This window comes from Dama dama, chromosome 9 (genome assembly GCF_033118175.1).
Source record: "Dama dama isolate Ldn47 chromosome 9, ASM3311817v1, whole genome shotgun sequence".
Taxonomy (NCBI): Eukaryota; Metazoa; Chordata; class Mammalia; order Artiodactyla; family Cervidae; genus Dama; species Dama dama.
Genome location: NC_083689.1, coordinates 17,273,361 through 17,287,093, shown reverse-complemented (window position 1 = coordinate 17,287,093; position 13,733 = coordinate 17,273,361). Strand labels below are relative to the sequence as shown.

The 13,733-nt window shown below is 41.7% G+C and overlaps 1 protein-coding gene across 1 annotated transcript; it reads right to left on the bottom strand.

The window, feature by feature from the left end:
• Positions 1–12,794: 12,794 nt before the first annotated feature.
• Positions 12,795–13,733, bottom strand: LOC133062750 (olfactory receptor 7D4-like). The gene is given in 1 exon segment (XM_061152148.1): positions 12,795–13,733. A coding segment is annotated over 1 exon segment (939 nt).

Here is a 13,733-nt window from a genome sequence, read left to right as displayed (position 1 = left end):
AAAGAATTATCATGGCCATTCAGGGTCAAAAATATCATTTCTCCTTTTTGTAGTTATAGTATATTATTAATGATATATGCATGAGGGAATTGCTGTCACATAGGAAGTAAAGCTTTGGCTACAAAATTTTGACAAATACTAGGACTGTTAAGCATACCTTGAGGTAACATAGTCTATTGAAATCTTTTATGAGGCCCGATATGTTTAGGATAAGGGAGAGAGAAAGTGAATTTCTCCCAGTCTAAAGGGTGTAAAGGTATATTAAAAAAGCAATCTTGTAAATCAGTAATAATAATGTGCCAATTTTGAGGAATAGTAATAGGTGATGGGATCTCTGGTTGTAATGCACCCATAGGTTTCATAGATGCATTAACTTTTCTAAGGTCTGTTAAGAGACACCATTTGTTAGATTTCTTTTTTATAATAAAAATAGGAGAGTTCCAAGAAGAGCAAGATTCCTCAATATGTTTCAATTCTAACTCTGTGTCTATAAGTTCTTTAGTAGCTTGCAATTTTTCTTTCATAAGGGGCCATTGCTCTGTCCAAATAGGCTAGTCATTTTTCTCAGTTATTTTAATAATTGTTTTGTTTGTTAAATGAGCAGTGGCCCCTAGGAAAAATGTGGAATGTATATCTGAGTTTGCCATTGCATAAGTAAGTCCCTTCCTATTAGATTAAGAGGTGCATCTATCACATAAGGTCTTAATGTTGTAGATTGACCTTTTGGTCTATCATATGGGTAGATTTGAACATTTTGATAAATTTCTTGTACTTTGGTTTGAGAAAATCCTGCAATTTGGCAAGAGACCTTTTGTATAGGCCAGGATTTGGGCCATAAGTGTTTGGAAATAATGGTAATATTAGATCCAGTGCCGAGGAGACCAGAAAATCTTTTACTATTAATTTTGATATCTATATTTGGTTGGGCATATTCAGATACCAACGATGTCCATAAGGATTGTTTTTGATCTGTACTGCCAAATCCGCCTGTCCGTACATTATTAGAGGAGTTAATAGAAATGTAAGGCAAAAGAAGTAACTGAGCAATTTTGTCCCCCTTTTTGAATTGCCATAGAATCTGAGATGACATCATAATTTGAATCTCTCCTTTATAATTTGAATCAATAATTTCAGGGTGAACAGTAATTCCTTTAGAAGCCAAATTAGATCAGCCAAAGAAAAGACTGAGGGTTTGTGGGGGCAGCGATCCAAAAAGTCCCGTAGGTACTCTAGAAGGGACTGCTTAAGGATAAAGGAAAAAATCATTTAGGGCTGGTATATTGACGGCAGTAATGCCGGATGTTGAGGGTTTGAGGAAAAAGATAGAATTTGCCCCTGGCTTTTGTTGTAGGGGACCTTGGGGCGGGGGGGGGGGGGGGGGGGGGGTCCTCTGTTTGGAGTTTTCTGGAATAGGTTTTCCTTCAATATCAAATTTAGATTTACAGTCTTTGGCCCAATGCATTCCTCTACAGCAGCGAGCGCGAATTCTTGGAGGTTTTTTAATTAACCTTCTTAGGGCAGTCCCTTTTTAAATGGTTTTTATCTCCCCATGTAAAGCATCCTTCATTTCCCTTTTTAAAGGTAGTAGCCATTGTTTCAGCTAGTATTTGCATCTTTTCAGTTTTTGATCCTAAATTGTGACAAGCCTTCAAATAATCAATAATTGTCCCAGTCTCACGAATTGCAGTGATAGCTCTCTGACATTTCTGATTTGCATTCTCATAAACAAGTAATTTCTCTAGCTGTTTCTTGGTTTCTTCTCCAATTACAGTACAGGAAATAGCAGTTTCTAATCTAGCTAAAAGATTAGCATAACTTTCATTAGGTTCCAACAAAGGAGAGACTTTTGGAGTTGCGCCTGTTGGCAGAGGAGGAGCATTTGGAGCAGCCAGGGCAGGGCTAGTAAGAAAATTTTGAAATATTTTATGTTGTTTTAATTGGGCCTTTTGTAAAATTTTATCATTTAATTTATATTCATGTAATAAGTGTTCTGTCTGTTGTCGAATATTGGAATGGCTAGACTTTACCTTGAAATGGCAGAATTACAGCTTTAATGAGAGCCCATGGGGGCTAGAAATCAATTGGAATATTTTTTTCCTTGTTTGGCGGCTCATTCAACACTTTCTTTGACTCCGTGCCAAATTTCTATATCAAAACTGCATTTATCAGGGAACCAAGGGTTACATTTAACCACTGTTTGAAAGTAAACCTCTATTCATTGGCGCAAAACCAAAAGTCCCTGAGCTTTAGACAAATGGTGAAGCAAAATACAGAAATGATGGGGATTTCCAGCCGTTTGACCCGTGTCTTAGTACTTACCGACCTCAATAGGCCCTGACCTCAATAAGCCTGGAGTCACTCCATCCGAAATGCCACATATACCAGTGTCTGTGTTCTGGGCTCCAATTGTTGGGGTCCTTTAATGGACTGGGACCTGGCGGTCGGAGTCAATGATAAGAAAGTGAAAGAGAGAGCCAGAGGGAGGGTGAGAGAGAAAGAAAGAAAGAAAGACACGGGGACCCAAGCTCTGGTGAAGCAAAGGTGCTTTAATGATTTTTCTGTGAGTATATATAGGCTGTAGTACAAGAAATTTCTTTCGATAATGATAAAGATCAGAAAACCAAACGTACAGTAACTGCTACCAAGGGAACAAAGGATAATAATGGTCACAAGGTCAGGAGACAATCCATATCTCAAGAAAGGGGGGAGAGACTAAGCAGTTTTGTCTTAAAGAGAATGTTTTACTAAAGGAGACCCAAGCCTGTCTCACACAATGACCTCAGTCTTGAGAGCTGCATGCAGTTCTACCAGCTTCTGGCAGAAGAAACAGAGGATTTATGAGAACCAGCACACAAGGAATCCTCCTGTCAAACACTCCCTGACATTAATATAGTGGCTGATTGTTGTTGTTTAGTTGCTAAGTCATGTCTGAATATTTTGCAACCCTGTGGACTGTAGCCCATCCGGCTCCTCTGCCCATGGGATTTCCGAGGCAATAATACTGGAGTAGGTTGCCATTTCCTTCTCCAGTGGATCTTCCTGACCCAGGAATTGAGCCTGAGTCTCCTACTTTGGCAGGCAGATTCCTCACCACTGAGCCACCTGGGCAATCCAATGCTGGCTATAACCTGAGCCACGTGCTTGAGTTGTTTTGAACATATTTGAACCCCCACCAGATGGTAGAATTTAACTACATGCTGACTAGAAGCACAAAGAGCCCAGAAGACTGGTTGGAACCAGAAGGTTAATGGTGCTGACCCTTGATTACTTCACCACCAACCAATCAGAGAATTGTGCACCAGCTGATCATGCACTCTGCAATCCTCTTCCTCACCCTGTCTTTAGGAACATTTCCTGGAAGGCCATCAGGGAGGTCTGAGCCATTTGAACATTAGCTGCCTATACTCCTTGCTTGGCTTTGCAAATAAAGTCTGCACTTTCCTTTACTTGAAGCTGAGGTTAGTAGATTGGCTTTTCTGGATGCAAGCAAGAGAACCCAGCTTTGGTTCAGTAACAGGATGGCTACCCTGGACACCATTATATCTACTGCTGAGAGATCTGTATGTAAGTTAAGAATAACAGCTAGAACTGGACATGGAACAATAGACTGGTTTTAAATAGGCAAAGGAGTACGTCAAGGCTGTATATTGTCACCCTGCTTGTTTAACTTATATGCAGAGTACATCATGCAAAAAGCCAGACTGGATGAAGCACAGGTTGGAATCAAGATTTCTGGGAGAAATATTAATAATCTCAGATATGCAGATGACACCACCCTTATGGCAGAAAGTGAAGAGGAACTAAAGAGCCTCTTGATGAAAGCCTTTTGATGAAAATTGGCCTAAAACTCAACATTCAAAAAACAAAGATCGTGGCATCCAGTCCCATCACTTCAAGGCAAGTAGATGGGAAAACAATGGAAACAGTGACCAGACTTTATTTTGAGGGGCTCCAAAATCACTGCAGATGGTGACTGCAGCCATGAAATTAAAAGACACTTGCTCCTTGGAAGAAAAGCTATGACCAACCTAGACAGCATATTAAAAAGCAGAGACGTTACTTTATTGACTGTCTAGTCAAAGCTATGGTTTTTCCAGTAATCATGTATGGATGTGAGAGCTGAACTATAAAGAAAACTGAGTGCTGAGGATTGATGCTTTTGAACTGTGGTGTTAGAGAAGACTCTTGAGAGTCCCTTGGACTGCAAGGAAATCAAATCAGTCCATCCTAAAGGAAATCTGTCCTGAATATTCATTGGAAGAACTGAAGCTGAAGCTCCAGTACTTTGGCCACCTGATATGAAAAACTGACTCATTGGAAAAGACCCTGATGCTGGAAAAGATTGAAGGCAGGAGGAGAAGGGGATGACAGAGGACAGGATGGTTTGATGGCATCATCAACTCAATGGACATTAGTTTGAGCAAGCTCTGGGAGTTGGTAATGGACAAGGGGACCTGGTGTACTGCAGTCCGTGGGGTTGCAAAGAGTCGGACATGACTGAGGGACTGAACTGAACTGAACCCTGAAAACCCTTTCCTCCAGCATGCAGAACCTTTGGAAAGTACAAATTGGTCCCAAGCAAGGGCTAGGTTGGACAGTGTTTGAGACTGCTGGGCCATCTGTTTCCTATCTCTCCCCAAGAGTTTAATCTCTTAAGACTGGGCAGAGAGAAGGGGTAACTAAGTATCTTTTTTTTTTTTTTTTTTTTTACTTTTCATTTAGTACTGGGGTTCAGTTCAGTTCAGTTCAGTCGCTCAGTTGTGTCTGACACTTTGCAACCCCATGAATCACAGCACGCCAGGCCTCCCTGTCCATCACTGACTCCCGGAGTTTACCCAAACTCATGTCCATTGAGTCGGTAATGCCATCCAACCACCTCATTCTCTGTCGTCCCCTTCTCCTCCTGCCCCCAATCCCTCCCAGCATCAAGGTCTTTTCCAATGAGTCAACTCTTCACATGAGGTGGCCAAAGTATTAGAGTTTCAGCTTCAGCATCAGTCCTTCCATTGAACATCCAGGACTGATCTCCTTTAAGGTGGACTGGTTGGATCTCCCTGCAGTCCAAGGGACTCTCAAGAGTCTTCTCCAACACCACAGTTCAAAAGCATCAATTCTTTGGTGCTCAGCTTTCTTCACAGTCCAACTCTCACATCCATACATGACCACTGGAAAAGCCATAGCCTTGACTAGATGGACTTTTGTTGGCAAAGTAATGTCTCTGCTTTTTAATATGCTATCTGGGTTGGTCATAACTTCCCTTCCAAGGAATACTGGGGTATAGCCAATTAAAAATGTTGGGATCCTGAAAGGTGAACAGAGAAGGGATTCAGCCATACACATACATGTATTCATTCTCCCCCCAGCCTCTCCTCCCATCTAGGATGCCACATAACATTGAGCAGAGTTCCATGTGCTATACAGTAGGTCCTTATTGGTAACCATTTTAAATAGCAGTGTGTATGTGTCCATACCAAACTCCCTAAGTATCCCTTCCCTTCCTCTCCGGCAACCAGTGCTAAGTCGTTTCAGTTGTGTCTGACTCTTTGCCACTCTATGGACTGCAGTCCATCAGGTTCCTCTGTCCATGGTATTTTCCAGGCATATATACTGGAGTGGGTTACCATGCCCTCCTCCTGATAACCATAAGGGAACTGAATATCTTGAGTCATGAAGATTGTATCTTTCTCTAAGTCAATGCCTTCGAAAAGGCAGGACCTTCAATAGGAGTAACTTGATGCCAGTTGGGACAGGAATAAAGTCAAGCCCTGTGGTCTTGGAGACAGTTGCAGTCACACTTGGAAGGGATGGAATGCATGTTCAGAGGAGCCACAAGTGTCATAATGCACAGAAACATGGAACACCATCTGCTTCATGGATTGAAAATAAGGAGAGTGGAACTGGGTGAGTGCCTTGCAGAAGAGGTGAGCCGTTTACCACCTTCTTTCTCTTTGTCTCTTTCTATGTCTTACTGATTTAAGAGCTTTGCAGGAACTCAATGATTCTCCATGTAGCTCCCTCAGTAAACCCATATTTGACACAATTTGTGGCAGTTTTAAGACATGGTTTGTGAATTCTTTTATATTCCTCTCCCTGGTGGCTCAGTGGTAACGAATCCGCCAGCAGTGAGCGAGGTCTCGCTTCAATCCCTGGGTCAGAAAGATCCCCTGGAGGAGGAAATAGCAACACACTCCAGTATTCATGCCTAGGGAATTCCATGGACAGGAGTCTGGTGGGCTACAGTCCATAGGGTCTCAGAGAGTTGGACACGACTAAAGCGACTGAGCACACATGAAAGTGAAGTCCACAACCCCTCTCTTGAATCAACTTGTAATTCTAAGTATGAATTGTAGTTGAAACTGTTAATATCTACTGTCTCTAAAAAGTTTGTTGCTCAGTCTATTGAAATGTCAGTTTCTTAGTTTTAAAATAGGGCCAGTAAGAATTATAATTTTTCATAATATTTTTAGAATCAAGAATCAAAGATCCTAACTATGTACTCTCACATGCTCCTATATTCAGTGGCACAGGTATAAATCTCTTTCCTTATTTCTGTTGACTCTACACAATGTAATTTTTATTTCATGCAAGCAGTTTCTCCAGGGACTATGGGTGGGGGAAATGGGGAGATACTGGTCAAAGGATGCAAATTTCTAGATAGACGATGCATAAATTCTGGAGATCTAACTATAGTCAGAGTTTTCCTAGTGACTCAGGCAGTAGAGAATCTGCCTATCATGCAGAAGACCCAAGTTTTATCCCTGGGTCAGGAAGATCCCCTGGAGAAGGAAATGGCTACCTACTCCAGTGTTCTTGCCTGGAGAATTCCATGGACAGAGGTTACAGTCCATGGGGTCACAAAGAATCAGACACAACTGAGGGACTAACACTTTCACTTTTTCAAATGGGAAGGGAATTCAAAAAAGAGGATATATATATACATACATACACTTTGCTATATACATATACATACATTCATACATACATACATTCACTTTGCTATACAGTAAAAACTAACACATTGCAAAGCAACTATACTCCAATAAAAATTAATTTTTAAAAATGTATTTGTTCATTTTTAACAGTCATTGCTGCAAAGGGCAATTTATACATGAATATGTGGAAGGGAAGGGTGCGGGATCTCCAGCTAGAAAAATAAAGATATATCTTTAAAATAATAAATTTTGATCTTTAAATGAGAGGTAACTTTCAATGGCACATGGAAACTTTAAGAAATGGCAATTAGCAAATATGCAAAAATTACTGCTATAAACCACAGTATTTAATATTATTTTGAGAATTCAAACAAATGCATAAAATGAAAACAAGAGAGGGAGATAAACATTTTAAAGTGACAACAAATGTAACATCATTTGTAGATCAGATGTTGGAGGTGAAATATCTCTCAGATCTCTGAAGATGCAGTCTTGTGAGGGTCTTTCATCACTCATTTCAACAAGTCCCCTAAGGCAGTTGTTTTCAAATTTTAGCCACCCATAGGATCCACTCGGGTGGCTTGTTAAGCACAAGTAGCTAGGGCTGACCCTGGAGTTCCTAACTTAGCATCAGTAGATCTGGGATGAAGGCCAAAAATGTGCATGTCTAACAAGCTCTCAGGTGGTGTTGATGCTGCTGGTCTGGAGACAAAACTTTGAGAAACACTATTCATCTTTGTGTCCCTAGGACTCTGTCTAATAAGTTTTCCCTCCATTGCTTACAACTCCCTTCTCTATCCCCACCCGCAGACTTTACTTTGATAAACTGCCTCTTTCAGATGACATCATGGAAACCCCTAGTTGCCTTGGTTGTTTTCCTACAGTGCACATTTTCTTCCAGAAAGTTCAGGGAGATTATCCAAGAAGGGAATTCACACCTTATGTCTGGGAAGTCCAAGATACTTTGCCTTGGGGACACTGAAAGCTTATTTTAAAAGTTTCCAGGACTTTGGTAGCTGAATTCTCAGACTGCCTCATTAAATAAATTGGCCTGTTGTCACTCTACTCTTTAAACAATTAAGCTCCCTTGGGGTAGAAGGAGAATAATAGAAAAGAAACTTTCTGCCACTGCTGTTTCCCTGAAGATCACGGTAAAAAGAGGCAAATTTCTTTCTTGCAATTATTCTTAATTTATCTGGCTATGCTCAAACATTTACAGTCAAGAGTATTCCCCTGGAGATTAAAAAGTTTCTTCATGAAGAATTCTCTCAGGGCTCCTTAAGATTCTGCCCTAATTCTTGCTTCCCCTTTATAGGATTTGATTTCAGAGTTAGAAGTTTCTCCCTCAGGGATGTGTTAATGCTGCAAGTTGCCCAGTGGACTTGAATCTGGGAATCCCACTGTAACAGAAACAAAATGCTTTAGAAAGGTCCCTATTTCAAGACAAGGAATGCAGCCATTAGTGATATTGCTACTGAGACATCAAGCATTTTGACAAAAGGAAATATCCCTTAAAACTTATTTGGCAAGTGAGGTCACTGCAGACCCTAGGGAACGCAGTTGTGATGGAGGTCGAAATACTCCTGATGAGTTGGTTGAGAAGAGAAGGAATATTGTGAAAATGGAAGTAGCAAATACTGACCAAATTCTTTAAGAGTTTGGAGCAATACCCAAAGGGCAGTATGGGTCTATGAGTGTCTTATTTCCCTTGAAAGAAATGGGAATGTGGATGATTGAATATTGTAACAGGTCATATGAGATCATATATCCAGATGAGGCTCTATAACTGAGAACTGAAGCATTGTGGGTAGGATTCATTCAAGCATGGGCTTCTATTTCTATTAATAACTCCTGAATCTCTCAGCAGGAACTTCTTCTGTCTGTATGATTAATTAACTTATACTGTCACTTATGCAGATTAATGATATCCAGACCAATACCGCTTACCTCTCAGATAATAGCAGGGTGTTCTGAAGGTCGTCAACTCAACCTTTCCAAGATAACCTGATGCTTAATCTTCCCCCAAATGTCGCTTTTTCTATAACCCCATCTCTTTGAAAGCATACACCATCAATTCTGTTATCTACAGAATTTTATTTTATTCCAGTGTTCTCAACCAGACTGATTTTGCCCCCTCTGGAACAACTGGCAAAATCAGTCTGGTTGAGAACACTGGAATAATCAGTTTCTGCTTATCACAATTCAGTGCTGGTATCTCATGAGTAGAGGCCAGGGATCCTAATAAACATCAGACAACATACAGGATAGACTCTATGACCACTATTAATAATACAGACCAAAAATATCAGTATTATTGAGGTTGAGAAACCCTCATCTATGTTGTTGAGGAAAAATATTAAAATTTTTATCTTGGAACTTCCCTAACTGTCCAGTGGTTAAGACCACACTTCCAATGCAGGGGGCATGGGTCTGACCCCTACTTGGGGAACTAAGATCTTGTATACTGTGTGGTGTGGTCAAAAAACAAATAAAAGTAAAATTTTTATCCAAAAAGCCTAACTAAGCTCTATTATTTTATAATGATGTTGAAAATATTATCAGAAATAAGCCTCAATCTTTCTCCTTTATTTTGTGCTGCTGCTGCTCAGTCACTTCAATCGCATCTGACTCTGATTATTTTGTTACTTAATGCTTTTATTGTGATTACATTTACATAACATACATGTGAAAGTAGAACATTCTTTAATACCATATACAAAAATAAACTCAAAATAGATTAAAGACCTAAATGTAAGATTGAATACTATAAAACTCTTAGAGGGAAACATAGAAGTGAAGTGAAGTGAAAGTCGCTCAGTCATGTCCGACTCTGTGACCCCATGCACAGTACAATCCATGAAATTCTCCAGGTCAGAATACTGGAGTGGGTAGCCTTTCCCATCAAACCCAGGTCTCCTGCATTGTAGGCAGATTCTGTACCAGCTGAGCCACAAGGGAAGCCCAAAAATACTGGAGTGGGTAGTCTATCCCTTCTCCAGTGGATCTTCCAGACCCAGGAATTAAACCAGGGTCTCCTGCATTGCATGCAGATTCTTCACCAAATGAGCTGTCAGGGAAGCCCAGAGGGAAACAAAGGCAGAATACTGTTTGAAATACATCACAGCGATATTTTTTTGGATCCATCTCTCCATCATAATCATTTTTATGTGTACAGTTCTATACACTTGGCATTAAGTATATTCACATTGTTCAGCAATCATCGCCATCATCCATCTCCAGATCTTTTTCACCTTTCCCAACTTGAAACCCTGGACCTGGTAAACACTAATCATATTTACTCCCTTCCTCTATCCCCTGGAAACCACCATTCTATTTTGTCTCTATAAATTTGACTACTCTTCGTACCTCTTATATGTGGACTCATAGAATATATATCCACTTGAAATATCTCACTTTTGAGATATTTCTGAATACCTGATGTCCTCTTTCCTTCTCAAATTTTCTCCATTTTCACCCTCCATGTCTCAATGGATGTCTGCTGTTGAGCTCAGCGGCTCAGTCGTGTCCGGATCTTTGCAGACTGGTCTATAGTCAGCCCAGCTCCCCTGTTGATGGGATTTACCGGGCAAGAATACTGGAGTGGGTTGCCACTTCCTTCTCCAAGGGATCTTCCTGACCCAGGGATCAAACCCTTGTCTCCTGCATTGCAGGTGGATTCTTTATCACTGCACCACCTGGGAAACCCATCTCAATGAATTCAATTCTATTTTTCCAGTTGTTCAGGCCCCCAATCCTGGAGTCATTCTTGTCTTTTCTCTTTCTCTCACACATGTATCCTGCCTGGAAGCAGATCCTTTTAGGTCTGCCTTCAAAATACAATACACTGACTACTTCCCAGTTCTTACACTGGTATCCTCCCCTTGGGCCTAGGTACCTATATCTAACCAGGCTTGCCTACAGATAAGTCCAAACAGGCTACCTTACACCCTACAATCCATGCTCAACCCAGCAGCCAGAATGATCTTTGAAATCTTATTAGGTCATGTTACATGTCTGCTCAAATCCCTGCAATGACTCCCCATCTCATTCAGAGTAAATGAAAGTGTGAGTCATTCAACGGCAGAGAAAGGCTCATAGGATCATCCTCGATACCTGTCCTCCTGTTCTACTGTGCTCCCCCTCACTCACTGTGCTCCAGCTAACCCCCATCCCCACCCCGACGCAGTCTCCTACCTCAGGGTCTTTGTATTAACCTTAACCTCTGCCTGGGGCACTCTTTCCCCAGATACCGCTGGCCTAAGTCACTTACCATCTTCACCTATATCCCTGCACCAAGGCTGTACTATTGAGTCTTTTTTTTTTCAGTTATTTTTAAAAATTTATTCATTTATTTTAATTGGATGATAATTACTTTGCAATATTGTGATGGTTTTTTGCCAAACATCAACATGAATCAGCCACAGGTACACATGTGTCCCCCACATCCTGAACCCCCCTCCCACCTCCCTCCCCACCGTGTCCCTCTAGGTTGTCTCAGACCACTGTCTTTGGGTGGCCTGCTTCATGCATCAAACTCACACTGGTCATCTATTTTACATGTGGGGTGCTCTGTTTAGTCACTCAGTTGTGTCTGACTCTTTATGACCCCATGCACTGTAGCCCACTAGGATCCTCTGGGATTGCCTTCAGGGGATCTGCTCCTTCAGGGGATCTTCCCAACCCAGGGACCAAACCCAAGTCTCCCACATTGCAGGCAGATTCTCTACCATATCAGCCACCGGGGAAGTCCCTATTTTACAATGGTAATGTACATGTTGGATGATTTGAGAATTGCACTATTGTTTCTTGACTGTTCCTCCTTTGTCTCTGCATCCCCTCCCTTCCCTAATTAACAACTGTTTGAACCTGCCCTTGGAATTCAGAGATCTTGGAGGCTGAATGCAGCCTATTTCCTGTAATCAAAAAATTGTTGTTGTTGCTTCATCCTAAGTCACATCTGACTCTTTGCAACCACATGGACTGTAGCCTGCCAGGCTCCTCTGTCCAAGGGATTCCCCAGGCAAGAATACTGGAGTAGGTTGCCATTTCCTTCTCCAACGGATCTTCCTGACCCAGGGATCGAACCCATGTCTCCTGCCAATACAGGCTGATTCTTTACTGTCTGAACCACCAGGGAAGGCACTTCTTTTGCAAAGTGGGGTGAATAAGAGAAAATATCTCAAAGAAGTGTTTACAAGAAGATATAAAGTCACACATGTGAAGAAACAAGTACAATCCTGATATGAGATATCCTTTGTTACATCTATTGTATGGTTTGTATCCCATTTCTTTTGGAGATAACAAGTCCACAACCAAATGAATGTGAAGAACACCCAATTTGAGAGGCTAATTTGGGGACTACCAGGTCAGCACTTGATAAAGTGCTCTAAATCTGAAGTTAGAAATTGTTAGAATGGCTACAAGAAAGCATGTAAAACCATGAAATTTTATGGACAGCATATAATGAAAATGTAAAAAAAAAATTTACTGACAACAGTGCTGTGGAGAAACTAATACAAAAACAGAAGTGGGGACTTCTCTGGCAGCCCAGTGGTAAGACTTCCCCTTCCAGGCCAGGGGGTGCCTCTTGTTACCTGGTTGGGGAGCTACATGATCCCACATGCCTCACAGACAGAAAAACCAAAACATAAAAGCAGAAGCAATGTTGTAACAAATTCAATAAAGACTTTTAAAAATGGTCTCCATCCAAAAAAAGTCTTAAAAAATAATCCAACAAAAGTGAAGTCACAGGTGCTTTAGGAATAGAAGAAATGAACATGTCTTTTGAGGGAGAAAAGGAGTTAGGACAACATTTGTCTTTGGGGTTCACAATGTTCACTTAGTCCTGAGGTCAGTGACTCATTACAGGCAAGGGGTGCCTAGACTCAGGAGCCTGGCCAGGGCCCCTTTCACATCCTTGTTCCTCAGGCTGTAGATGAAAGGGTTCAGCATCGGAGTGACTACAGTGTACATCACTGAGGCAATGGAGCGTCTCTGGGAAGAGTGGGTCACAGCAGAAGTGAGGTAAACCCCCAGGCCTGTCCCATAGAACAAGGAGACCACAGTGAGGTGAGACACGCAGGTGGAAAACGCTTTGTACTTGCCCTCAGTGGAGGCCATCTTTATCAATGTAGAGACAATCTGAGAGTAAGAATAAAGGATCCCAGTCAGAGGAAACATACACAGCAGGACAGTCGCCACATACAAGCAGATGTTATTGATGAGGGTGTCTGAGCAGGCTGCCTTCAGAGTCTGAGTCAGTTCACAGAAGAAATGTGGAATTTCAGTTCCAATACAGAAAGTCAGCCGCATCATCAGTAGCACATGAAACAGGGAGCTGAATAAAATGATAAGTCAACACATGAGAACCAGGAGACCACAGAAGTGGGGGTTCATGATGACCATGTAGTGCAGGGGTTGGCAGATGGCCACAAACCGGTCATAGGCCATCACAGTCAGGAGGAAATTGTCCATTTCAGCAAAAACCATAAAGAAATACACCTGAGTGAAGCAGCCTATGTAGGAGATGTCTTTTCTCTGTGTCTGAATATTCACTAGCATCCTCGGGACAGTGGTGGAGACAAAGCAGATGTCAACAAAGGACAGGTGGGAGAGGAAGAAGTACATGGGGGTATGGAGGTGGTAGTCAGTGCTGATGGCCAGGATGATGAGCAGGTTCCCCAGCATGGCAACCAGGAACACGGACAGGAACACTCCACAGAGAAGGGGCTGCAGTTCTGGATCATCTGAGAGGCCCAGGAGGAGGAACTGTGATACTCCTGTCTGGTTTCCTGCCCCCAT